At 45.8% G+C, this 27325-nt stretch overlaps 1 protein-coding gene across 4 annotated transcripts; it reads right to left on the bottom strand.

Moving 5' to 3' along the window:
* Positions 1-65: 65 nt before the first annotated feature.
* Positions 66-22794, bottom strand: CUNH10orf71 (chromosome unknown C10orf71 homolog). Of its 4 annotated transcripts, XM_053667371.1 has the most exons (5): positions 22494-22794; positions 16139-16243; positions 12450-12615; positions 10892-10962; positions 66-6167 (listed from the first exon to the last, which is right to left on the bottom strand). In XM_053667371.1, exon 5 carries the CDS (start codon positions 6022-6024, stop codon positions 1753-1755), a length of 4272 nt encoding a protein of 1423 aa, XP_053523346.1. In that variant the 5' UTR covers positions 6025-6167; positions 10892-10962; positions 12450-12615; positions 16139-16243; positions 22494-22794; the 3' UTR covers positions 66-1752. The 4 variants fall into 4 exon arrangements, with proteins under 4 accessions (XP_053523346.1, XP_053523345.1, XP_053523347.1 ...); XM_053667370.1 differs by lacking the exon at positions 16139-16243; XM_053667372.1 differs by lacking the exons at positions 16139-16243; positions 22494-22794 and adding an exon at positions 13826-15094.
* Positions 22795-27325: the final 4531 nt, after the last annotated feature.

The raw sequence follows: 27325 nt of genomic DNA, 5'->3' as shown, positions 1-27325 counted from the left end.
TACTTTTCTTATTTCAGTAAGATGAAAATAGGTGAAGAGGACACTTGGCGATTTGGTGGCAGAGCTGAGATCACAACTTTGTTCTCTTTATTTGCACCCGGGTGTGTGTGTGTGACTTGTCAGATCCAGGCTTCATGGGCAACAATGGCATGTCTCCTTGCACTCCGACTCATCATTTAGCTGACTCACCAGGTGTAGACACAGATTATGGCAGCAGGCTGGGGTATTTGTGTGGTATTTTCACAATGAAATTAAGGTGAGACCACATTTGTTGAGATAAGAAACAGGTATAAAATCCTGAATCCAAATCACAAACTTGGAAAATGTTCAAGTACTTGTGTTTGTACGGTTCAGGGACTTGCTGAGCTGGATGCCTCTTCATATTTCCAGCCTGGAAACAGCAACTGTACAAAATGGCCCCTCTCCAAAATCCAAACCAAACTGAAATAAAACCCAAAAACCCACCCAAGGAGAACACATTTTGTGTGGTCCCCTCCACAGTTGCCCTTTTAAACAAGGAAGAAGGCACTTTCGTCCCTATCTCTCCCAAGTCACAAGAATGATGGGGCTTCTGAGGAAGCCCCCAGCAATAGGCCATGAGGACTGGCCTGGTTTCCCTCCCAGAATGGTTGCCCACAGTGGGTCTCTCTTCACACACCTGCACTGCTCTTGGAGGTGCAGAGGTGGTTGTGTTATACTCTGCTCTCTTGGGTTGATTCAGACACTTTCCTACAAATCCCCAAATACAACTCCCTTCTCAGCATAGAACATAGCTAATGGTCACTAAGTAGGAATAATCAGGGCCTGAATCAGGTACCAGGCTATCCTCAGTGGCTGCCTTGGGTCCTTCTCCTCTTTGCCTCCTAGCAGCAGTGGAGATCCTGGCCCCAAGAAGGCATAGGCAGGGGTTGAAGGGTCAAGGAAGGTCATGGGACTGCAGGGGATGCCAGAACTGCTGATCTGTTCACATATGAAGATCACACATGGTCTGTAGGCTAAGAAGGAGGCCCTGGAGGGCAGGTAGCCCTTTACTCAGCAGCTGAGACCCACCACTATCCACAGAAGAGACAGGAGTCCAGTGACAGAACCACATCTATAAACTCGTTTCACTTTTTAAAGGGTAGCCTCTTCTTTATCAGGAAACAGCTTTCAGGGGAAAGTTTTCTCAGTAAAGAAAACCCATCCTTTCAGATAAACATTTCTGCCATATTGCCTTATGTCAGTCCTCAGCCACTTCCACTTGAGCTGAGTTGGTAATGGCTGCTATGTCAGAGTAATAGTGTGAAGTCATCCTTGGTGCCATGTCTGACACCGAGGGGTTGTGCTGAGTGGTCTATTTGACCTACAGGGTTCAGTGCAATGTTTCTGGGGGCCTTACCCTGTCCTTGAGAAGGAGTGGGCCAGGTGTTGGAGCTGCATAGCCCTGAGGAGTCAGATGGATCCACCTTAGTGGCAGGGACAGAGGAGAAAGACAGAGGAAGGGAGGAGAAGGGAAAAGGAGTGGAGCAGATCTGGAGGCCAGAAAGGGGCTTGGAAGGGCCAGGTCATGCCAGCAGTGCCTTTCCAGGGAGGGGAGCTATAGGGGTGCACTTGAGGTGGCATGTTGTCAGGATCTTCACTTCCTTTGAGGCTTTAAGGATCTTAAATGGCTAAGTATGTAGTATGTGTATGTGAGCATAGCAATTGATTGTTCTGGGGGAGGGGGAACTAAGCTTTTCTGGGTTTATCGTGGAGGTGTTAGTCTGCTGTAACTCAAGAAATTCCTTCTGTGGCAAAGTCCTCTAGATCATTGGTGGAGATGATGGCTAGGGTTGGAGCGTCTACCCCCTCCTCCCCTGGAATCTGGGGAGGCTCACTGGCAGCCTGGCCTGCAGTGTGCTGGGTGTGGTTGCCATGAGGCCCAGGGGTTGGTTGAGGGTCAGCATTGTAGGTACTCTGGGGCCCAGAGCAGTCTGCCTCAGTGGTACCAGGGCCCTGCCTAAGAAAGGTGGGGGCAGAGAGCTGAGAAGAGCAGCGCAGTGGCATCAAGGCAGTTGCAGACAGGGGCCGGATGCTGGGGTATATTATGTAGGGGGTAGCATGCACATCTGGCAGGGGTGACTCGGGGGACCCCTCCTCAGAAGATGGGATGGGAACCTTGACATATTTGCCTGTCTCTGGGTCATAGAAGGTTTTGATTTTCACCTGAAGTGGCAGATCGAAGACAAAATACTCTCCGGATTTGGGGTCTTGGAGGACCTTCTGGCTGGCAGGGTAAGGGAGTAGGGGCATGAAGGACTGGGGCTCCCCAGGCTGCCTCCTGACTTGCTCTGAGAAGGTGGACACTGAGTGGCGGTGCAGAGGAGGGGGCAGGGCACGGATCGCAGGGAACCTGGGTAGTAGCCTCTCTCCAGGGGACCAGGGCCTGTGCTCTGAGCCTTCCAGGGAGGGCTTTTCCTCCTGGGGTTTGCCATGCATTTCCTGTGCCTGGTCAGTCTTTCTCCTCTTGCTTGCCAGCTTCTTTGCCCTCCTCAGGGCCTTTTCTGTTTTGGGTGGGACCGCTGGTGGCTTGGCTGCCATTCTTTCTAGGTGAGCAGAAGGCTCTGCTTTTTCAGGGAGGACGGCTGAGCTGGTGGCCGTGTCTAGCAATGAACCTCTTGGAGAGAGTGTCCTGAGGTTTTCTGCTGATGGCTCATTCTGGGGGTCGGAACTGGCTTCCCACGTGAAAGCATGTGTCAGGTCCTCCCTGCGGGCAACCCTAGCAGGGCTGCAGTTGGCCCAGGGGCTGGCATGGGAAGGCTCCCCTGTCATCAGGCCCAGTTCACTGGGGCCCTGAGAAGCATCATCCCAAACACTGCTGGTGGCAGGGGAGTATGCGCTGCTCTCCTCCAGGGAGCTGGTGTTGGGGGAAATTGCCATCTCACCAGGGGCCAGTTTTTTCCCTACGGGCCCTGCTTTGGGTGTAGACAAAAAGTGACCTTTGAAATCTTGTGTCTGTTCTTCCCAAGAGGTCCCCAGCTGCTGTGGGGGTGGCTGGTCTTGTAAGTCACTTTTAGGCAAAGAGATCATGGGGATGCACTTTGGAGCCTCCAGCTTCCCCTGGTCTATGGAATTGCTCTTGCCATCAATCATCACAACTTTCCATGTGGTATCTGGGGGCGGCTTCAGTCCTTCACCCTCTGCTGCAAGTAGAATAGATGAGACATTCCCCTTTGTCTCCTTCTTGCCCACACTGGACACCCACCTGTTTTCCTCTGTGCCCTTGCAGGCCACATGCTTTAAGTGTGGGCCCTTCATGCAGACAGTGGGTGTCAGGGTGCTGGGCTTTTCCTGGCTCCTGGGGGCACAAAGACCAGCATCATCTCCCAAGCCTGGCCTTGACAATTCCTCTTCTTTGTGACTACAGCCCAGTGGATCCTCTGAGGACAAGGCCCTCAGAAGGGGCAGCATGATGGGTTTTATCACAGGGGTAGCCCTGAGGGTGTTGTCTTTGATTGCAAACAGTATGTGCTTGTTTGAAGTGGAAGATGTTGAGGGGGTAAGGTCTTTGGCATGTGAGAGGGCTGCATCCTTACTTCCCCCAATCCAAGTGCCTCTGAAACTAGCTTCCTCCCTCAATGGCTTCCTGGATCTTCCTCCAGACACACTTTCCTCCTCTCCTTGCAATGCACCCTCCTTGCTCTGCTTCTCCATGCATGTTTGCCCATTACCGAGGGCAGAGTACTGTAGCTCATCTTTGCCCAGAACTTTCTCTTTCTTATCCTTCTGACTGTCACAGGTACTCATGTCATTCCTCCTGTCTTCCCACTGGCTCTCAGTAAAACACATCTTTTGCTGATCCTCAAATGAGGCAAAGGACTGATCTGAAGAGCTGGTGCTGAATTTGGCCTTACTTTTGAGGCCTGGCATAAAATCAGACTGGCTGTCACTGTAAAACACATCTTCCTCCTCGGGAGAAAGGGGCCCTGGGGAGAATTTCTGGCTGAAATTTAGATTCCGAAGTCCTTCCTCTCTCTCAGATTCTGTCTCTTGAGAGACAGATCTGGAAAACCCATTCTCTAGGCTGGCAGTCTTCAGTTGCTCCTCAGGCCTCTCTACCTCAGGCTCTCTGCTGCAAAGCTTCAGGGACAGGCAGTGTTCTCTGAAGTCTGGACACCAGATGGACCTGTCAGCACCCAAATCTGAATCTTCTTCAGTGGCATCCTTCTCATAGTTGTCCTGGTCAGCAGCCTCCCCATTGACACAGAATGGGGGTTTGGTTATAGCTGGAGGTGAGCTAAGGGTTAGATAGTTGTCTGCAGAGGTTTCACCAGGATCAGTTTTAGGGTCCTTCTGGGTACTGATGTTCGATAGAGAAGGAGGGTCAGCTGGTCTCTCCTTAGAAAGCTCCTTTGGGGAGCTTTCCTCAAGCCCATTAAGAAGGATGCCATTGATCACAGGTTCTTGCTTGTCTCTGGTTTTCTCATCAAGGCTTTTTAAGAGAGGTGAGGGACTACTGTATGTGCTCTTAACATGCTTACGCACATCCTTGAGGTTGAATAGCAGGCTAGGGGCTTTGGATTTGTAGCTTTCCTGAGATGGACACTCATGGGGCTCCTTCTCTTGATATCCATTCTGCTGCCCTGGGGGTAATGGGGTTATCTCCACTGGTGGGCTGTTGGATGAATTCAGGACATGTTTGGTGGATATAATGGGGGTCAAAAGCTCACTGATGTTAAAAGGAGGATTATAACAGTCATTGGGGTCCACAGCATTGTCAAGACCATCATTTCCTGGAAATTGCCCTTGGGGATTGTGCTTTGTATACAAGGCTGGGCCTCTCCCATTGTTCTGCTTCTCTTCTGAAGCATCTTGTGCACTTTCTTTTCCTCCTTTGCAAGTCTTTGGTTTTCTCCATGGGGGCTGGGTTGACTTCACCAGGTCAGGTTTTGAGTTGGAAGCTTTTTCCTCCATAAGGAATACTTGAACTCCTGGGTCCCTAGATCTCCAGGGTCCAGATGTAGAGAGAGATCCTGCTGTCAGCCTGTTCTTTTCTTGACCACAGTTGCCATGGAGTTGGCAGGGAGAGACTTTGTGCTCAGGAGCCTGGGACTCTCTTAATAAGGGTGTATCCTCATAATGTTTGGGTGATTTGTTTTCAGGGACAGCCTCAGTAGGATCCTTTCTCTCCAGCAGCCTTGGTTGGTGGGTGCTCCATGACTTGAAAGCACTGTTTTCACTGTGAAGGAAGGTGCCTTTGCGAGCCCACTCCTTGCTTCTTCCAGGCTCTCCCATGGCTGGTTTTTGGGGTGGAGAGGGGAACTTGGACTCCAATGAGTTGGCTATGTTTTCAGGTGTTGGGAAGAAGCTACTAGAGCCCTGACAGGCCATTTCAGGACTTTTGGGGGACTCTTGCCCTCCATTCTTTCTACAGGGCTGGTGGCTATTCTGATGGGTGCTGGAGACTTCTGCAGGTACCCTCCTCACAGTCAAAAAGGCAGAATCAAAGCAGAAGTTGACACCACTTTCTGGAAGAGGAGCAAATTGAGGGGGATTTTTGATAGCTGGAGGCTTGTTTGTAGGAAGCCTGCTATTACATTGTTGGCTCTCAGTCCTGTCAAAAGATTTAATTAATGAGGACACTTTGGAAATAGGCTTGTTGCTGTTCCTTGGGCCAGAAACTGGCACCTCCTGTCTCCTCTGGGCTGGTGTCAGTGTGGGGCTGCTTTTGGGATACTTTTCCTCACCTTGAACATATTTAGGTAGCTGTTGGAACGTAGCTGCCCAGCCTGCATGCTCTGTGCCTTGCGAGGGTAACTGGCTCCAAATGCTGCTTTTTCTATGGGTGTGGCTCACTGTTCCCTGTTGAAAATTTCCAAACACCTGATGGCTGATATCTGGGGACAGAGCCAGGTCAGAGTCACTGAAAGATGTGTCTTCTGAGATACACAAACTCCGAAATGCCCGGTCGGTGAGGCTGCTCACCTCCCTGTCTGCATCATCTAGCACACTGCCGATGCTTGAGGAGTCACTGAACCCATCCATGTACTTCTTGTTCCCTTGCATCGTCCAATGGCTAGGAAGCCTGTCCCTGCTCAGTCAGTGAGCACCTGTGGGTAATGATTCTGGAAGGGTTAAATGTAGCCCTCTTTCCACAAAATTAGAACTTCCCATAGATCCGATGCAGTTGCAGAGTGGGAATTTTTTCTCTGCAAAAGGAAGAAGAGCAGAACGTGAACAAGATATCTAACTTAGTGGCCCATATAAGAATTACACACTGGTCCAGGTGGGTAATGGTGCTTGTGATGGTTAATTTTATGTGTCAACTTGGCTGGGCCCTGGTGTCCCATTATTGCTCAAATGCCAGTCTAGATGTTGCTTTGACAGGTCTATTTTTTAGACATAATTAACATTTAAATCAATAGACTTTGTGTAAAGTAGATTGCCCTCCTTAATGTGGGTGGATTGTGTCGAAAAGACCGAGACCCCCCCCCCCCCAAGAAAGAGAGAATTCTACCTTCAGATTTTGGACTGGAGCTGCAACATCAGCTCCTTGGGTGCCCAGCCTACTGGCCTGCACTGCAGATATTGGGCTTGCCAGCCCCACAACTGCGTGAACCAGTTCCTTAAAATAAATCTCTCTCTAATGATATTTTGGCCAATAACTGATTGCATATATGATGGTGGTTCCATGATATTACAATGGAGCTCAAAAATTCCTATAGTGATGTCATAGCCATCACAATGTTGTAACACAATGCATACTCATGGTTGTGGTAATATAGGTATAAACAAACCTGCTGCACTGCCAGTCATATGAAAATATAACACATACAATTATGTACAGTATGTAATACTTGATAATGATAATAAATGGCTGTGTTACTGGTTTACATAGTTACGGTACTTTTTATTGTTATTTTGAATTATTTTCTACATATAAAAAAGTTTGCTGTAAAATAGCAGCAACCTCATACATCAATTTTTACCAAGTCTCTTGTCTGCATTGTCTTCTTTTGTGCTTGATTTAATTTTGTGTTGTTTTGTATAGTGACATGTTGTATAGGCTCATAGCCTAGAAGCAATAGACTATATCATATGGCCTGGGTGTGTAGTAGGATGTGCCATCTAGGTTTGGGTAAGTGCACTTGATGATGTTCATATAATGACAAAATTGCCTAAGGACCCATTTCTCAGAATGTATCCCCATCATTAAGAGGCACATGATTGTGTATGTACTTATTTTATGGTTTCTGTTCCTTTGGAGGACCCTATTAATATAGTGCCTAAAGTTCAGGTATGTCATTTACACAGAGACATCTTCTCTGGCATTCTGTGGGGGTATTCCCCCCTCATTCTTTATCTCACAGTGGCTGGTTTATTTTCTTCATTGTACTGAGCATGATCTAAAATTAAATTTACTTTATTGTTGCCTATTCCATCATTAGACTGTAAGAACCTGGAGCTTAGGAGCCGTTAAGCTGTCTGATCACTGATTACCCTTGTCCCACAGCCACGAAAGAGGGCACAGTCCTCCAGAATCTACCTTTCCTGCACTCCCTCACTCTCTGCTTTGCCCTTGGGTGTGGCTCTTCCCACCTTCCTGCTGGGAAGGTGCCAGCAGGATCTTGGAGGGGAAGGGATTCTCCCTTGCCTCTGGGGCTGCAGGAAGATGTCCCCACTCTTTCTGAGTGACTCCACATCTGCAGTTTCCCTAATTCTGCCTAAACTTCCATCATAGCCCCTTCATTATATTCTATTTTTTATGTTTAAAATCACAGTGAAATATACACTACATAAAATTTACCAGCTTAACCATTTTAAGTATACAGTTTAGTAGTGTTAAGTATATTCATATTGTTGTACAAACATTACCACCATCCACCTCTTTTTTAGCTTGCAAAACTAAGCTCTGTACCTATTAAACAATAACACACTGTTCTCTTCCTGCTAGCCTCTGAAACCACCATTCTACTCTCTGCCTGTATGAATTTGACTATTCTAGGTATTTCCTGAAAGTGGAATCATATGGTATTTTTCTCTTTGCTATTGGTTTATTTCACTGTGCATAATGTCCTCAAGGTTCATCCATGCTATAGCATGTGTAAGAATTTTCTTCCTTTTTAAGGGTGGATAATATTTCATTCTATGTAAGTACTGCATTTTGCTTACTCATCCATCTGTCAATGATCCCTTAGGTTGCTCCCACATTTTGCCTATTGTGAATAGTGTGCTATAAACGTTGATGTTCAAATATCTGTTCCAGATCCTGTTTTTAATTTTCTCAGGCTCGAAACCCAGAGGTAGAATTGCTGGGCCATATGGCAATTCTATTTTTTATTTTTGAAGAAACCATCATATAATTTTTCATAGCAGCTGTATCATTTTATATTCTACCAGAGTGCACAAAGTTTCCAATTTCTCCAAATCCTTGATATCACTTATTATTTTCTGTTTTTTTTTATATAACCATCTTAATGGGTTTGAGGTGGTACATTAATTCCCTTTTGGGTCCTGTATGATGATGCTGCTTTGTGCTGGGACCCTGACCACCATGACCTTCAATGCCTAGAATAGGCTAGGCTTAGAGCAGGGAATAAGTAAATCAGTACATAAAAAATAGACAAAACAGCAAGTTTAGAATCTAGAGTGGGCCTGAGTGGTGGGCATTTGGGACAGCAATCATGTGGCAGGTGCTGTGTCTTCAGCAGACAGGTGGAGCACTGTGGAGGTGGTGGCCCGTTCACATCAGCAGCAGGCAGAGTAATAATACAGTCATGGCTTTAGGGGGTGGGAGGCAGGGCTGGCTCATGTGGCAGAAGTCCCAATTCAGTCCTCGTTCCACACTCGAGAATGTGAACAATCCCAGTGCTACTGTGCTAGCAGTGCTGTGTTTCAGTACTGTAGGACAGTAGTCCTTGGGGTTTGTTGTTTACTCTCTGTTGACCATAGCACAGAGTTTCCAATTGGATTTGTGGGCTGACCAACTTGCTTTATGAATGAAATAAATGAGCAGAGGCTGCTAATTAAAAGGACTCAGAGTTCTGGCAAACAGAATGAGGTGACAAGGAGCCATTGACCTACTCTAGGAAAGCCTCTATCACATACTCCTTAGTCCTGCCTTGAAGGTCAGGGCTGCTTGCTCTCTAGAAGGCACAGTGCCTGCCTCTTAGAAGGCTATGTTGAAAAGGGACAGTGTCTGCCTCAGATCTTGCTGGCTGGCTAATTTCGCTCCTTCCCCCACTTCCTCTCTTAACCACTCATGTTCTTAGGATCCCATGCAACTAGTGTGGCCAGACTCGGGGGAAGCTCTGGTACAGGGATAGAAGTATTGGGATACCTAAGAAAATCCATGCATTCTGATCAGAGGAGTGATCTCTGCTGTCCCCTGTTGGTACTTTTCCTCCCACTTTGATGCAGACACCAAGACTGAATTGAGTGTAATTTTGGCATGGGCTGCTATAACAGAGTGCCACACACTGAGTGGCTAAAGCAGCACAAATGTATTCTCTCACAGTTCTGCAGTCTAGATGTCTCAAATTGAGGTATCAGCAGGAGGGGTTCCTTCTGAGGGCTGTGAGGGAAGGATTTATTCCAGGCCTCTCTCCTTGGCTTATAGATGCACCATCTTCTCCCTGTGTCTCTTCACATGATCTTCCTCTGAGTTTATCTCATGTCCAAATTTCTCCTCTTAATGAGGACATAAGTCCTATTGGATTACAGCCCACCCTAATGACCTCATCTTAACTATTTGCACTTAAATCCTATTTCCAAAGATTACATTCTGAGCTACTGGGGATTAGGACTTTCCCATATAAATTTTGGGGGGATACAGTTCAACTCATGACACTGAGGCATTCACTATGCAACTTGAGGGATGATCAGTGACTGCTAAGGCCAATTGACTGAAGATGGCAATGTGGACAGAAGAGCTTTCCTTGGTCCTCGATGGCACAGATGAGCTGTGAGTCCATGCTACAGCCATCTCCCTCTAGAATTTGTGTTATAGGAGTGGGGTGGGGAACCTTAGTGTCTTTAGCCAATGTCAGTTAAATTTTAGGCTCCTTGTGGTCCTGCTGATATAGGTCCTTCCAGGTGTCTTCTGTTGTTCTGAATGCTGAGGTTTTGATCCTGGGAAATAGCTGAAGTCAGTAATACTGGGGTTTCTACACTTCTACATTAAGATGAAAATAAGATAGTTGGAGATCTGAATTTAGAATCTTAGAATAAAGTAAACACCTTCCCCAGTGAAATATCCCCTACTGTCGGCAGATATTTATTTCTTTTGCATACTTAGCTTCTATCCCTTTTCTCTGAGTAAAAAAACACTCTATACCTTTTGGAGAAATTCCTCTCTCTATAGGATTCAGTTTTGGCGAGGTTAAAAGTCAAGTTGCTAGCTGAGACTACCTTGGGCCAAGTGCAGATGTGAGACCCAGATTAGGCCCACCTTTCATTTGTCCTTGAGTGACGCAAGGCTAGAAACATGCTCAGGTATCCTTTGCAGTGTCAGAGCTCCCTCTTTGCCCTTTCTCCACCTAGAACTTCAACCTTCTTCTTTAGTCTACAAGGGCTACAGTTTCCTTGGAATATTTACCAATTTTTGCTTAATTTGTCCAGCATCTGTTTCTGTCTTGCTTGATCAAAGAACCCTACAATTCCAGACAGTAATGCAGAATGTTCACTGATATTTGGAGACTTGGAAAGTCACCACATTCCTTCTGCTTCAGGAAAAAGAGAGACTGCCCTATTTATAGATTTATTCAAATAATTTCTTCAATTGCGACTTGATTTACCTGGGTTCAGCTGGGATAGTTGTTAAGTTGGCCTCATCATCCCTTCCCCATCCCCCCCAGTCCCCCATGAACAACTAAAGGTGTTTCTAGTTGGTGGTTCCATACCTGTTATAGCAGCGAGGGCTGCTGGTACCTACCTTGCTGGGTTTTAGGACCTATAGTTTTAAAACTTCTTTTCATGCTTATGTTTTCTGTCATTACTGCCCATCTAGAAAAAAAGAGGAAAAATAATTTCAGTGAAATGCAACTGACCAAAGGGCCAAGAACTTGTTCAATGCAAAAGCTGAACATATTCTTAAATACTGACTTTAAATATCAGTAATACAGTAACAGTAATGACTTTAAATTCAGCCTTCATTTTTTAAAAATCAATACTTGAACTCAACAAAATTGCAAGCATAGTCATTTTCAGTGAAAACCAATATGGGGCCAATTTTTTAAAAAGATTTTATTTATTCATTTTTAGAGAGAGGGGAAGGGAGGGAGAAAGAGAGGGAGGGAAATATCAATGTGTGGTTGCCTCTCATGTGGTCCCCACTGGGAACCTGGCCTGCAACTCAGGGATGTGCCTTGATTGGGATCAAACTGGTGACCTTTTGGTTCGCAGCCCATGCTCAATGCACTGAGCTACACCAGCCAGGTCTGGGGCCAATTTTTATTCTTTCCAAGATTTCTTAATATTGTCTATGGTCCAAGAAATCTTCAGGAACCTGCTTTAAGCTTTTAAGATTTCTAATGTGATTGGCCCAGTTGAGAAATGTTTTCACTAGTCATACCCGACTAGATGCCCTTTTTTTTCCCATGTGAATTAGTAACTCTGGTTTTGCAATAAAGGAAATCAGAGCAGCTAAACTTAAATCCACATGTCTAGCAGTAGCACTGTGTTCAATTTATTGTTGGCAGGAATCTTGACTATCTATTTTGACAGCTAAAATAACCAAAAAGCTGCCCAGGAGAGTTTTAAGAGTTCTGAGGATAAAGTGTAAAGTCATTAAATCCACTACACACATTTTAAAGGCAGATCACAAGACCTCCCTTATTTTGCAGTTCCTGAATATTCATCTAGTCCACAGTAGTTCATTACTAGTATTCGCAATCATGATAACTAAAATTGGTTGAGTACATTTCATTTGAGACTCACAAAGTTGCTTTGTGTCACCACCATCCAATTGGCCTGTCCCTGACTCCCGGGCTCTCCTTCATGTTCCCAGGGCAGCTAGGTTTACTTTCTCAGTAGATTATATGTCATAAATATATATCATATGTCTAGAAATTGATGATTGCTTCTTTATCTCAAATAGAAAGAAAATTCTTTAAATTCAGAAAATGTACCTTATGTGCCTCTGTGTGCCAAACACACCCATACAGAAGACAAATAAATATGTGGTGATACTCTGAAGTGTATATATTTATCATAAATTTTTCTAAAGGGCAAAAAAGACACAGAAAAGAAGGAATAAGAAAGAAGAAAAAATTCTACTGAGAGGGACCTCTGGCCTTGGGTCTTCAGGCCATCTGAAAAATTCAGAGTGACCAATTTGTGTCACTGAATAGTGAGTCCACTTCACTTCCTACAGCTCCACAGAGGTATAATTTAGGGATGAGAATGATATTAATCCATGTCTAACATTAGAAGGATGAGACAGGCACAGAAGGATGTAGCGACTTTTATTTGTGAACATTTAGGGGACCTACCTGTGCTTGGGTTCATGAACTCCCTGTCATTGTTGCTGGCATGCATTTTTCAGAGGTCAGCACAGAACTGTCTTGTTCACTGCTTTGGGTCATTTGAAGGAAGCCAGCTGAATTGGTGAAAAGTCTGGCTCATAGAGCTCTTCTCAGGTAAAAGGATGTGGTTACCCTCAAGAGATATAAATGAGCAAAAATTGCATATTACTGAGTTATGTTATAAAAAAGGTCTGGAATCTGTCCTAGTGAATACATAGACACAAAAATGAATATTGAACCATGGCCTGGTAAGTTCCTATTCACATCTTTGGCCTTCAGAATAGTTTGTTTTTAAATGCTTCTTATCTCCTCCTTATCTCCTAATATTTCCTGAACTCATTTTGCTTCCCCTACCCTATGGGATCTGCTAACAAGTAATCTTTGCTCTTCATCTGACTTAGCTTCTAAGCTGCAATCATGACTATTGGCTACTGTCTTCTTGAGAGGCTCTCCTACCTTGACCTGTGGGATACACAGTCTTCTCCCTGCCCCACCTGAATGTTCAGCCTCTTGTTTTCCTTTCCTGGATGGTTGGATTTCTTCTGCTCTCAGCCCCAGGACTACTTCTCTTCCCCACCTATGGTCTCCACAGGGACAATTTCACCTGTGGTCACAGGGAGCAGTTACACTGATGGCATGTGCAGCCAAGCCACTGGTCTAGGCTCCAGGCCCAATCTCACACTGCCCACTGGAGACCTGCATACCTGTGTCTCACAGCTTCACAAACTCACATCTAAAATAGAAGCCATGACCTTCCCATAAGCCATTTTTGGGGGATTTTAGGAATTTATGACTTCTTCTCTCTGTCTCCCCCATCTGATCCATCTGTCTCCTCTCCATTGCCAGGATCATCTATTTGAATCAAAATATGTCAAATAAAGTAAATCTGAGTGAGCAACTGCGTAAGTCAGCTTTTTCTCACAATGAGCAATGAAATATCCTCTTTATAGCTACTACTAAATTGTACCTTCTACAATATCTTCTCATGTGATGATTTTTCCATGTCATATCACATGATGCCGTTGAACTATATGGAATGGAATATACTGCATTTTGCAGAAACAATGTTCCCTCTCTCCCTCTCCTAGCCCTTTAAAAATGCCTCTGCATGGCCCTCAACATGACCTTGCGGGGGGTGAAGCTGGATGTCTCCCCACATTCTTCCTCCCTCTAGGCCTATGGTACACTGGATGAGGAAACTACAGGCCCAGGTGGGTCTTGGCATGGCTCCTTGGAGTGGTAGTCCCTCTGCCTGGAATGTGTCTCTCTGTTCCCTTGTCACAAACAGTTTATCACTTTCTCTTAAGTTCTACTATTTCTTGTGGATCCTTAAAAAAAATCACCTGTATTGCATTTCTGCACTTTGTCTGCAGTGAATCTGTTTTTCCAAGAAGGCTTTGAGCTCCTGGAAATGAGATGTCCAGTCTTGATTATCTTTGACTGACAGGATGTCTGGTGTGTGGTAGGCATTGATCAGTGTTTTCAGACTACCTTGCTGAGTGTGCTTCTTGGGCCCCAAGGATGTGATGACAGAGGTTTGCTGCAAGTGTGGTGTGCAAATGGAAGGCTACAAACTCTGCTACCCCATGTTCTATTTGTCTCACTTGGGGCTCCCAGACAGCAGCTGGCTCAGGGCTGAGAGTTCACACAGCCCCAGTTCTGTTGCTCTGCCCCAGGCTGTGAGGACAGGAAGTAGCAAGGAGAAGAGACTTGTCCATGTCACCCCCTAGGGACCCCAATTTAGATCTCCATGTACAGCCACTCATCCAAGCCCCAAGACTGAGGAGCTGTGACAGGCCCACAGAACCAGAGTCCTAATTGGTGAATCTAGGAGGCCCCAGCTTCAACATAATAATCATCCATGTGGATGTGAACTATCAGCTTAATTTCTGAGATGACAACGGAGCTTCAGAGAGGTGAAGAGAATGTTCCATATCAACAAACTTTTTTAGTATAAGAGGCCTGTCTGGAAAAAGTCCAGTCATTGTTAATAAAATGAGAAAGGTGTGTGTGACATGGATATAACCCAGCAGCCAAGGAGAGTGGACTGGAATGCACATGTGTGAACAATGACTTCACTGTGCTGGTCAGTGGGGGTGGTAGATGCCCTTGAGTGGGCATGTGCACTGTTTGGCCATTGCATTCAAAATGAGTGAGTGAGTAGAGCAACAAATCTGCATCAAATTTTTCATTAAGCTTGAACATTCCTCCACAGAAACTATTTGGATGGTTAAGAAGGCAGAAACTATGGCGGACTGGTGATTGGCAGCTTCATCACAACAGTGTGCCCACTGATGCATCATGTCTCATGCAGAATTTTTTGGCAAGACATCAAATCACCAGGTGTCTCAGACCCTCTACAGCCAACACTTGGTGTCCTGTGACTTCTGGCTTTTCCCAAAACTAAAATCACCTTTGAAAAAGAAGAGATTTCAGACCATGGACAAGATTCAGGAAAATATGATGGGGCAGCTGATGGTGATTGGGAAAACTGTGTGAGGTCCCAAAGTGCCTACTTTGAAGAAGACAGAGGAGTCATTGTCCTATGTACAATGTTTCTTATATTTTCTTCAATAGATGTCTTCATTTTTTATATTGTATGGCTGGATAGTTTCTGGACAGACCTATGTCCATGCAATATTAGAATATACGTTTTTTAGAGTTATCTTTAAAATTAATCATCACATACTTAAACTAAAAATACAAACTCATTATTTATAGAGTGCATACTGAGATGACTTGTGTTTGCATATCAACCTGCTATTCAGGACATACTTCAGCATCTACTATCTTGTTTAATTTTCATTACCCCTATGAGGTGGTGGGACTAGGCCTTATTGTCATCATTTTTAGGTGGATAAATATAAGCAAAGAAAGGTACAGAATATTGCTCAGTGTTACACAGCATGCAAAGAAGAGAATTGGGACTGGAATGCACTTGATCACCCTGCACCTTCTTCAAGGTAAAACTCTGACCCTCTGGTCATGGGCTAAGGTGCAGAAGGGTGTGTTTTGGGCTCATAAACTAGAGTTCAAGTGAGAATTGAGGATAGGTGGGGGAAAGGAGGGCTTTCATTTCTATTTATGGCCCAACAATTTTCTCAGCTCATATCTTCACAACCATAGGAACGAAACTGTTGATCAGGCCGGTTAAGTACAGGGCCCCTCCTGCTTGGGGAGGTGTGCTTGGGGGCATCCAGGTGCCTGATATAGAGCTGGAAAGAACTCTCTGATGCTCTGTAGGAGTTGGTTCAATTCTCTTGGCTGACCTGTCTCTGCGCAGGAAGCCATTGGGGTTTGCTTTGCTGCTGGGTTTGACCACTTGCTTGTAGTGTGGTTTTTGAGCCCAAGCTCTTTGGGTGAATTTAATTACCTTAATTGAATGATGTTTTCACTTATCAGTAAAGAGAAAGCAGGAAGCCAGTTGAGATGACAGGGGTTGGCTTTATCACACCCAGAAGGCCCTAACAAATTGGAATTGATTTCTCTTACTCCTCTTTCTGGGTGGTTTTTTGAGTCATTGACTCAGGCATGCCTGGAGGAGCTGTTCACTGCAGTGAACTGTGAAGGATGGCCCGTTCCATCTGGTGAATGTGCAGAGGTCCCACATGCAGGCTCCGCCACCCAGCCCCAACCTACCCCACCTTGAGCCTCACCCTGGTCCCCTGTTGGTCAGTCTTGGGCCAGGCTCTTGACCTCTCTGAGTAATTGCCAACAGCACTCCTGCTTGATGTTTCAGAGGTAATATCCTTGTCTATGTCCTAAATTTTATGAAGATGAACAATAAAATGGCAAATTGACTTTCTTAGTTGGGGTCTTTCAGGAGAGAGTAGCAGATATGTATCTAGTGTCTAAGGGGTGGCAGGTCTCAGGTCCATTGTTGCACATGCCTGTGCTCATTCCTTCCTTCCCCATATTACAGCTCAGGAAACAGAATACATGTGCAAGGGTCCTCCAAGACCTGGTGCACATATGAAGGTAGGATTTCCCAGGGATGTGGCTGAAGAAAACAGCTTGCCTGAGATTTCGGGGCCCATGGAGCTGGCTGTGAGTTGTTGTCACAGTGGCTGTGGATGTTCTTCTGCCCTTGGGAGAGAGGTCAGGAGCAGGGATGCTTTCTTTCTGGGGCTCAGACCAGCCTCACTCCCATGTATGGCCTGGGCCATAGTCTGGTCTGCTGTGTTAAAATGGGATGTTTCCTCAGGAGCCTCTGAACATTGCCCAGACTTGGGGCTGTGTCTGCAGTTAGAGGCCAGGAAACCAGCACAAGAGAGGCTGGGTCTGATTCAACTGAGTGCTCCTTAGGACAGGATGGTGCTAGCATCCGGCATCACACAACTTGGAGGAACCCACTTTCAGGAGAAAAGAGGATAAGTAAGGCATGGAGACATGGGGTGGGGGCACTGAGCAATGTTTACAACTAGCTCTCTGGGGAAAAAGCCCTGCTTTGTAGCATTGGTGAATTTCCTTCTACTGACTTGGTGTCCAGGACTGAGTTGAGATGAGGTGTGAACAGAGGTCCCCCATGAAGTATACTTGTATTTGTGCTGATAACAATATTTGGGCAGTGGTCTCATCAATTTCTGGTGGTCAGGCATTGTAGGAGTCAGGTCTTTGAGCTCCTGATGGTGAGATGGACTGAAGTATCACTATCTCTGGATGCTTCCATCTACCAGAATGAGCTTAGACCTGGCACTGTCCAGCTTCTCGGCCCTGCTCTACCAGGAGTCTCATATATATATATATATATATATATATATATATATATATATATATATATATATAAAATTCATGGAGCAAAACTTACCCTGCTTGTATGTACTGTCTGATATTTCTGTTCTATTCTGTTCTTTCTTTAAAAAACCATACTTTCAATTTAGTAAGTGATTTCAGAAATCGATAATGAGTTATGATGTGAAGGGGTTTGAAAAAGAACTATTGTAGATCAGTAAACTCTAGGTATTCCTGATTAGGCTCAATTGCTGATGGGCTGTTCATAGTGGTGCTGGGTTTTTGATTGAGAAATGGAGGCCTGAGGCCCAACCACAGTGACTGGCATGTTCTGACCAGATTCACATAAGAGAGGGGAGAAGATACCTGGGCAGTGGGCTCACGGGTCAGGCCTTGCGTTTTTGGTTTAGTGCTCAGTTACCACACAATTCCTGGGCCTAGCACAGGGCCATTCATTTGTTAAACAAATAGCATCTCTTCATCTTCCATGGCCTGCCTCTTCCCACCAGGAGCATTTGCTTTAGTAAAGCCAGAGAAGGCATTTGTTAGACCTGGCTGTCTTGTGGGGAGTCTCCAGGAGGGTACTCTTTCCTGTCCCTGGATGGCCAGGAAGGTAAGAGTATCTGGGATAGGGGACAGCCACAACCACACACACACACACACACACACACACACACACACACACACACACACACACCAGAGCCTGGCTATCCCTGGTCTCTTTGGTTCCCTCTGGAGGCTGGAAAGTAGATGGGAGATAGCTAGTTGGTCAAGGATAGCTGCCCTTTCTCCAACCAGTGTCACAGCATCACAGTGAGTCCAGCTCTGTCAGGGAAGAAAAGAGAGAACTTCCTTGTCATGAGAGGCATGGTCATGGCACAGAGTAACATTCTGCCTTCTTCATGGAATCCCTCATGGAATGTTTTACAGAGGCAAGAAAAGAACTCAGACATGGCCACTTAAGTCATCTTTCTAAAAATTAAACTGTAGTTTTTCTAATAGATAAAGTTATTTAAAACAGTGACTCGAGTTGATATGAAAGATCAGTTTCTTGGAGAGCTCCCACCGTGTCAAAACCTTGTCCCCCTTCCCTTCCTGAAGGCAGTATCCTTGCTTTTCAGAAGGCACTGGGGGCTTGTTAGACAGCATACTGGGTCCTACCCCAGAGACACCACTCAGAAGGTTGGGGCACTTGTGGTGCTGGGGATGCTGTGTGGAAACCACACTTAAAGCACCCTACCCTGTGCTTTGAGTGATGAGAGGCTGTGCTACTTTCTGGGAGGTTGTATTTATAGGTCACAGGCTCTTTGGGCCACTTGGATCTAATGGTTGTCAACCACTGTGGTTTGCACTGTTTGCCTTGTTCTGGGCCTGCTCTGGGAAGGCCATGCATATGTGGGGCACAAAGATGAATCAGAAATTTGGCCTACTCCAAGAGATGATTGCCTCTAAGGACAGACCAAGCAGAAGTCAATGTGTGCTGCAGGGTCAAGGATGGAATGAGAGAGGTCTTACCAGGCAGGGCATGCTAAAAGGCAGCTGTGAGAGGGCTTTGGCTGCTGGTCTGTGCACAGCCAGACAGCTGGGTCCAACCTGATTGCTGAGTGAGGGTGGTGGAAAGAGCAGGAGTTTAGAGTCAGACCAGTGCTCCCATTTCCTAGCCCCATTTTACCTCAACAAATTACTTCACCTCTATGAGCCTATGCTTGTTCATGTTCATCTGCAATGATACCGACCTCCCTGGGTGGTTGTGAAGAGTGGAGATAAAGGATTGCTAAGGGTCTAGAAGAGACCTACACAGAGTAAGTATTTGATGAGTGGATGCTTCCACCACTAGAGACCTTGGGTTTTTAAAGCAGACAGTGCAGGGAAGGAATCCCATATCTACCACAACAGTACTAACATACTGACAGGATTGCTGAATGCTTTAAATGAGCTCATGTATAAAAAGCACATAGTGGTGCTCACTAAATGCTGTCATGCTTCATTTCTAATTCCCAGATGGGTCAGTATAACATTATGTGAAGGGCATGGACTAAAGCCAGACCCCCTTGAGTGTGGTTCCTGGCTGTATTGGCTAAGAGTGGCCCTAAGCACATTACAAAATCTCTTTGAGTTTTGGTTTCCTCATCTGTAAAATGAAAACTACTAAAAGCACCTGCCTTGTGGGGTCACTATGAGGACCTAGTGATTAATGTCTGTGAAGTGGTAGGCCTTTAGTGACTATCCATAAATGTCACTGTTGTCCCCACAATACAGTCTACTTCACCCAGGGCCAGGGTCCTGAGAGATGACTTTTTCTTTCCCCGAAATAAGAGGGGTTGAGAAGCAAGGCAGTGACTGATCAGAGCATCCAAAGGACTCTCTTGTCCTTGGAACCCTGTATTTAGTCCAATTTCCAAACACTTCAGCTCTATTCCCAAACTTTGTGAGGCTGATGACACAGGTTCCCAAGGGAATGCACTTGGCAGCAAGTGGCCTTCAGTCTTCCACATGAGAACTGAGGTTGGCAGAGAAACTGCTCTGCCTCTACCTTGACACAGAAGGCCATGCATTACTCACACATGCAGCCCCTTCAGAGAATGTTCCAGAAGGATGCCAGTATCCCAGAGTGGGGATGATGCATCTCAGTAGTGCTTTACATGCTCCATTTTTTAGTCTTTTTAAAAAATATTTTATTTATTTATCTTTAGAGGGGAAGGAGAGAAACATCAATGTATGGCTGCCTCTAGTGCATCCCCTGCTGGGAACTGGCCTGCAACCCAGGCACATGCCCTGACTGGGAATCGAACCGTGATCCTCTGGTTCACAGGTCTGCCCTCAATCCACTGAGCTACACCAGCCAGGGCTCTTGGGTCTTGATCCATCTGTCTTGATCTTGTCCCCTGCTCTTCATCCACCCTCACCAACTTGAGTCATGCAACCATTGGGAAACAAGTAGTAACTAAGAGGTGTTTGGAGGTTTCCCAACTAGGTAAATGAAATATAAGATTGAGTTATAGGGCCATGCATTGGCTGGATTTGGTGAAATGTAGTTTAAACCCACAAATGGGAAGAAAAACCAATACCCATTGCAGCCTGCTGGGAAGTGCTGCACTGTGTGTCTCCACGAGGACCACCTTCCGTTAAGGCCCTTTTCATCTCTAGTAACCCTGGACAGATGGAGTGAAATCCCAAGAGACAACAAAGAAGAGAGCCTGGCTCTGGCTCTGGCTCCATTGGCCAGCAGGTTTCAGTGCTGAGATTTTTGGCAGTCTGGAGGAGCAGGGCTATTTCCAGACGTGGGGCTTCCCCTTTCTATAAGGGTCTCTAGGGCTTCCTTAGGGTCAGGAACAAAGAAATGGAAAATAACAAGACACTTCTGAGGGCCTGTGGCCCCCTCTGACCTTCCTTGTCTCTTCCACATACTGCTGTCCCCTGGTTTCTGTAGAATCCAAGCCCTTCTATTACCAGTACCTAGCATTCCACTAGCCCCTTTTCTCCCAGTGGGCACAGTTGCTCTCATGCCAATGACCAATGATTTTCTGGTCACCAGAGAGCAGGTGCAATTGTTCCCCTCCCAAAGATTCAGGGGCAGATGCATGCTGGACTCAGGTCACCTGGAGATGTCTATTTATAAACCACCCCGATAAGCATAATCTGCCCTGCTTAGTCCAGGCCATACTCCACAGCAAAGCGAAGTCCCCGCTAGTGGCAAACCAAACATATCCTGTAACAGTTAGACTGGAAAAACTAGCCAGGGGGCGGTAGGGTGCTCCAGAGCCAGCCACTGGTCCTGGAGGGTCTGGTTTTTTTTTAAAAAAAATAGATTTTATTTATTTATCCTTAGAGTGGAAGGAAAAGAGAGAGGGAGAGAAATATCAATGTATGGTTGCCTCTTGTGTGTCCCCTGCTGGGAACTGGCCTGCAACCCAGGCATGTGCCCTGACTGGGGATTAAATAGCAATCCTCTGGTTCACAGGCCTGTGCTCAATCCACTGAGCTATACCAACCAGGGCCTGAAGGGTCTGTTTTAACTGCTAGAACTTTCGTTGTGTGAGTGTGTGTGTGTGTGTGCGTGTGTGTGTGTGTGTGTGTACCAAAGTGGTGCATCTCAGGGAGTGTCGTATAAGCAGGGGTCAGGAAACTTTTTCTGTAAAGTGCTGAAAATTAAAATATTTGTTTTTACTGCCTTATAGTCTAGGCTATTGTAGCCGTAGACAATATGTAAATGAATGACTGTGGCTGTGTGCCAATAAAACTTTATTTACAAAATCAGGCACTTAGCCCACAGCTGTGGTTTACCAACCACTGTTGTAAAGGGAACTCAAAAACTGGAAAGTTGGACCTCATTTACCACAAACATTTTGTTTAATCTCCTTTCTAGGATTTCTATACTTAAGGACTTTAAAAAATACTTCAAATAGAGTTTATTACAATTGGGTTAGATATATTGAAGAAATGGCACATAATTTAGTTAAAAATAGTCATTATTTTCCAGAATAGTTTTAGGTTTACAGCAAAATTGAGCCATTAGGTGAAAAACAAAAATTCCCCATATACTCCCTACTCTCATATGCATAGCCTCCTCCATTATCAACATCCACACGTGTATTTTAAAGTCCTAAATAATATATTTTTAAAGACTATATAGCTTTCCCCATATATTCAATATTGTTCCTCTCAATGATCAATTCTTACACAATAAAAAGTAAAGATATGATTTTAGATTTGGCGCAACCTCCTGTGTGGGAATCTGCTTGGAGACCCCCAGGGTGTGGGGGAACACACAGTCCAGTGGAGACCCTGTGATGAAGACACTCATATTCTCAGAGTCCACGGCCAGAATGTAAATGACCGAGTGTCCTTTGTTACACCTGGTAGGATCCTGCCCCACTCAGTGCTAGAGAACACAACATAGTCTCCTGCCATAGAACTTGTGGCCATGGGGTCGTCCTCACTTGGTAGCACACTAACCTGCGCGCATCCACAGGCATGTGCCCACTCATCCATGTGGGAGCAGAGGGCCTTAACAGAGGCACATGAGGAAAAAGTCACACCAGGCTATAATATGTACTCTGTGTGGCATACCCCTCATGGTCCACACAGCTGTCACATACCCACGGCACACCCAGCACACTGAGAAATGCAGCCCTCAATATGGCCCTCAGCACTCACACTACCCTGCACAGCACCCTGGCCCAGAACTATAACCCCAATCCTGCTGCCTCAAAGCAAAAGCCCTGCTGTGGGAGCTTGCGCCTCCCTGCCCACACTGAAAAACCAGAGTCAGTTTCCTACCTTCTACTTTCTGCGAGTCCTGCTGCTTGCTCTTCAGGCCTCCTCAGCAATGAGAGAGAGCCCTGACTTTTCCAGCAACCCAGTTCTGCCCAGCTGCCAAAACTTTGTCCATTTTTAGCTGGGCTGCCCAAAGATGAGATTCCAGACCCAAACCTCTTCTTTTCCCCAAAACTGCCCACCTGAGAAAAATCAGTGATCAGAAACTGGCAAGACACTGGAAGTCCGTGGAGTATACCTAAATAGAGACCCAGCCGGGGAAACCAAATGGTATTCTCAGTGGGGAAGAGGCAAACAGTGTGCACTGCAACACCCGTGTGGTGTCAAGTAACAGTCAGATTAAACAAACAGCCTCAGCAGCTATTTTTACATCCAGATCAGCCATGGGTAATAGATAACTTGGGGAGTGAGAAATTGCTTTCTGCTTCACTGGACCCTGACCATGATTCCAGCTTCAATCCAGAATGATTTCTAAAGCTAGTATAGCATCTAGATTCAAATAAAAATATCTCAAGGTGCAAAGGAAAGCATTTGTTTAGGGAAACAATAAAAACATGATAGTATGCGCCTGAGAACTAGCACCCAGAGGCCTGCTGATGTCCCAGCGCAGAAATAGCCCCTTTCATCATCGGCTCAGACGACCGCAGCCTGCATTCCTCGAGTAAAGAGTCCTGCTCAGTTGTGCATTTGGAGAAAAATAACATGCCCAGCTGTAGGCTGGGGTAAGGCCAGGCTGGAGTTTCATGGTAAGAGTTGCAGAAGAATATGAAATAAAATCAGGACAAGGCAAGGTAAGCTCCAACTTTGTGAGGCTGGCCATGGCAGTCCCAATTGTTTGCAATGTCCAAGTGCCAGCGGGCAGGTTATGTTCTACCAGGTGAGAGTTCCCCTGTCTATCTCTTGGAGAACTGGCCCATTGATCATTTTCTGTCTTGCCCTAGGGTCATCTACTCCCTAGACTGCCTGCAGACACCCTGACATCTTTCAACCTTCATGTCTTTGCTCATGTGGTGCTATTTCCTGAGTGCCCTTCTCACCCTCCCCAAGTTGGCTCTGTTAAAGTCTGCTTACCACCAGTATTTAAAACAAGAGTTTTTTTCTTTCCAAGAGCCCTTTCTCACACACCTTTATCCCACAATCTGGGAAAGTCAAGGTACCCAGTCCCTGCTGGGTACCCCACTCTGTGTGCTGCTCAAAGCCCTAGGAAGTCTGCATTGCACTGTATCTCTGTGTCTATTTGCAGACTCTCCCTCTTGCCCCTGTGAGCTCCTCATGGCCAGCAACCTCTGTCCAAGCCACAGCTCAGTGCCAGGCACCTATTTGAGCCTTGAACCTACTGGTGGCCAGGGTCACAATGACTGGGGCGTATGCATATCGGTTAGAATAGAGTCATAGGAGAGCTCTTTGTTGCCCCACAGATGAAGGGATCATACCCTAGCCAGCAAAAGCATCTAGCCCCTCCTCCTCCTGGGAGGCTCATAACTTGCCTTTTGCCCTGAGGACTTAAGACCACCTGCTCACTGGTAAGCAGTCAGAATTAGTTGGAGGGAGGTCCAGAGTAAACCCCTTGACTTTACCCACTCCATCCACCTTCCTCGTTTGTCAAAACTAACACTAGTCAACCTGGCAGATGAAAAGAATTAACTTGAGATCTAAGCCAGCATTAAGAAAACAAAACAGAACATAGGGTTTGGAGCCCTGCCCCTTTGCATTTTTTAGCTATTTGACACTAGCCAAATCACTTAACCTCTATATGCCTCAGTTTACTCATCTCTAAGATAGCTAGTTTGCCTATGCTCTATGGGGTTGAAGTTCAAATGAGTTCATGTATACTGATATGCTCATATACTACAAAGCTGCTCAAATGTCTGTTGTCTGGTTTTTTTTCTTATGATTTTTGCCACATCTTCAACAATTTGTATCACTGCCTGCTTACTTACTATTTTTATGTAAAGAGAACTTTTAAAAATAGAGCTTTATGGCAAACAGTAATACCTGCTAAATCATGAATTTGATGTTCTAGTTATATTTTTCCCCTATTATACATGCCAACAAATTTATAGCCAGTTCATATGTTATGTGAATTTGACCCAAATATTTTGTTTGACTTCAGGAAACATTGCACCACCAAATCTAATTTTTGGAGGAGTTTGCTCTAGGGTACATGCAGTAACATGAGCTGAACCTGTCCAGCAGGGCCCCTGATTTTCTGATTTGCTTCCTCCCACTTCTGAGTGCATTTGTCCCCAGCTTACTTTTAATTCTTCACAGGTGGAGAGCATGACCTCATGTCTGGTTTAGGATCCTCAAAGTGGTAAGCTTTGCTGTGCAGCAGAAGCTGATGGTGTTTGCTTGAAGCAGCTGGTGAAGAAAAGAAAACCATGAGGATGACCTGGGGAAAATTCAGGAGGCAGGGTAGTGGCCAGCAGCCTTTGTCAATAGCATCAGCAGGAGGGGTTAGGAGAAAACAACAAAACACCATTGACCTGGCAAGAGTCTGTCCTGGGAACAAGAGTTCTCAGAGTGTGGCTCGGGGCGCCATCCCACCAGCCTGACCATGGCTGACTGTGGCTGAATCTTGTATCTTGCCAGTATGCCTCCACCTGCCCTGTGCCATGGAACCCATGTGTGGTTGGGTCATGGTGGGCGCACTGGCGTCGACCACTCTAGCAGGAAACAGAGCCCTAGAACTCAGCCACAGCTCCAGACTGGGAGTTCAGTGTCTGCATGACCCTGAGCTGGCATCTTCCCAGGGGATGGGCCCAGGCAAAGTGATCACTCTCTTCCAGTCCAGGAGCTGTGAGCTGTATGGAAAGAATGTGAATGAAGACACAATTCTAAATGTAGAATCATGGAGGCTATGTGAGCCGGCTCTCTAATCATCCAGAAAAACATTGTACATTCTGCAAGAGCATAAATAAAGCTGTCCTCAGGTGGCGTGCTATGTCTTCCCATCCTTGCAGTGACTTCACTGGCTCTAACTCCTAGCAGAACTTCTGGTATGTTGTGGGAGCTGCCCACCTGCCTAACCATATGGATGAAAATGGCCTGGCTCTTGATTAGACATTCCTGATGCTCACTAACTTAATTTTGCAGCAAATTTACCCTTATGCATTTGTATTAGTTACAAATGTTTAAAAGTTGGTAATAACAGCAATGCAGAATGGGTCCCTCAGGCCAATTTCTGGCTCTGGGTATTTGAAGCTTACATCCCTGCAAATATCATGAGGCACCTCTTCCATTCTTCCCCTTTGTGACATGGTTCTCTGGACTTCTTGTTAGGAGACCTCAGAAGACTTCTCTTCATTAATGCTGAGCCTTCTTTAGAAGTTTTTTCCATAAACTTCTTCAGGAGGTTGGTACACTTCCTGAGTTTAATAATAACAATAATAATAGTCAATAATAACAATAATGTTAGCTAACACATATAAAACCTTTCCTCTGCACCCTGCACTGTCTTGAGCTTTTTATGTAAATTAACCCTCAGATGACACATTCTTTATCTTGGGCCTGGCACCATTTAGTTCTATCCCCACAATACTACCTGTCAGGGAGCAAGGAAAAAATGAGATAAGAGAACCAATATTGCCTGAGCACCTGTTATGTGCTGGGCACTATCTGTGCTTTTTTTCACCAAATCCTCACAATGCTTGTGTGATGGCTGCTTATGTCCTACCTTTACAGATGAGGAAACAGGCTTGCAGAGGTCCTGGGTATCACACAGCTAAAGGTGGCACTGAGGATGTAGGCCAGGGTTTGTCTGCCTGAGTGTCTAGCCTATAGTCTCTGTTGCAGCCGCCCCTGCCCCCAGTGGCAGCTAACCACTCTCCTAGTCCAAGTCCAGGGAACATGCCCTCCTTTCACCCACCTGTTCCCTTTGCCTCTCTCTGGTGAGACACCAGGGTCAGGCCTGGGTACCTCCTTAGCTACTGATTTGCTGTGGGAATGGAGGGGATTCTATACCTCAGTGTTGGAACAGTGAAACTGTGTCCTCAGAGTGATGATAGAATGGGGTATCACTGCAGGAGGTGCTTCTGAAGCTCAGACCCCATTGGGTCACTCACCTGCTGAGCAACTGGACTTGTCCTTCTCAGGGATTTCCTAATTAGGAAGCTTGGGTTGACCACTTTGTTGCATGAAAATGTGGACACAGTGCTCAGCTCAGAGGGTCTGGGTTTGTGAGGGAGGGTGGATCCCTATTTGCAGCTCATGCTAGAAAACAGCCCACTAGACCAGTTCACTGTGGCTGGATAAGCTGGGCCAACTTCACGCTCCCACTGTTGCTACAGATTATTTACTGCAGATACTCCTCAAGACTGGCTTCCTCCTCAAGTTTATTCAACAAAAACTCTATCTCAGGCACCTCCTATCATCCTTACTGCATCATGGAGGTAGATTTACAGGTAAGGTCATTGAGGCATGAGTTAAATAAATAACCTAAGGTCAAGGAGCTAGAGGAAAAGAAGGCTGGAGCTTGAATTTTTAGGGATACTGGAACTCAACCCAGGCAGGAGGTATGTTCCCATCCTTCCCGGCTGTCTCTCTGAGGTTTTGCCTTCCAGAAAGAACCCTTGGATATAGGTCAGGGGCACCAGGCAGACCTAGCTGTCTATTTCCACTGCTTATCTGTATAATGCTTGGCAGAATGACACAGAACTTCACGGGGCACAGCCAGGACAGTTTGTCTAGCTGAGAGGCTAAGATTGCAGAACTGGGCCTTGGAGATGTAAGATTTGCATTCCCAGACCTACTACACAGTTGTGTGAGCTTTAGTGTTTGACTTGAGTTTTCCAAACTTTATTTTGGTACTTCCTTCAAATGACTGTTGTAAGTGT

Source organism: Artibeus jamaicensis, unplaced genomic scaffold, assembly GCF_021234435.1.
Source record: "Artibeus jamaicensis isolate MK-2021 breed Jamaican fruit bat unplaced genomic scaffold, CSHL_Jam_final contig_468, whole genome shotgun sequence".
In the NCBI taxonomy this organism is placed as follows: Eukaryota; Metazoa; Chordata; class Mammalia; order Chiroptera; family Phyllostomidae; genus Artibeus; species Artibeus jamaicensis.
This window is presented reverse-complemented; position numbering and strand designations above follow the sequence as displayed.

What these genes read in the sequence shown, in the direction of transcription:
- CUNH10orf71 (XM_053667371.1), bottom strand. Translation starts at nt 6,024, where the DNA reads ATGCAAGGGAACAAGAAGTACATGGATGGGTTCAGTGACTCCTCAAGC.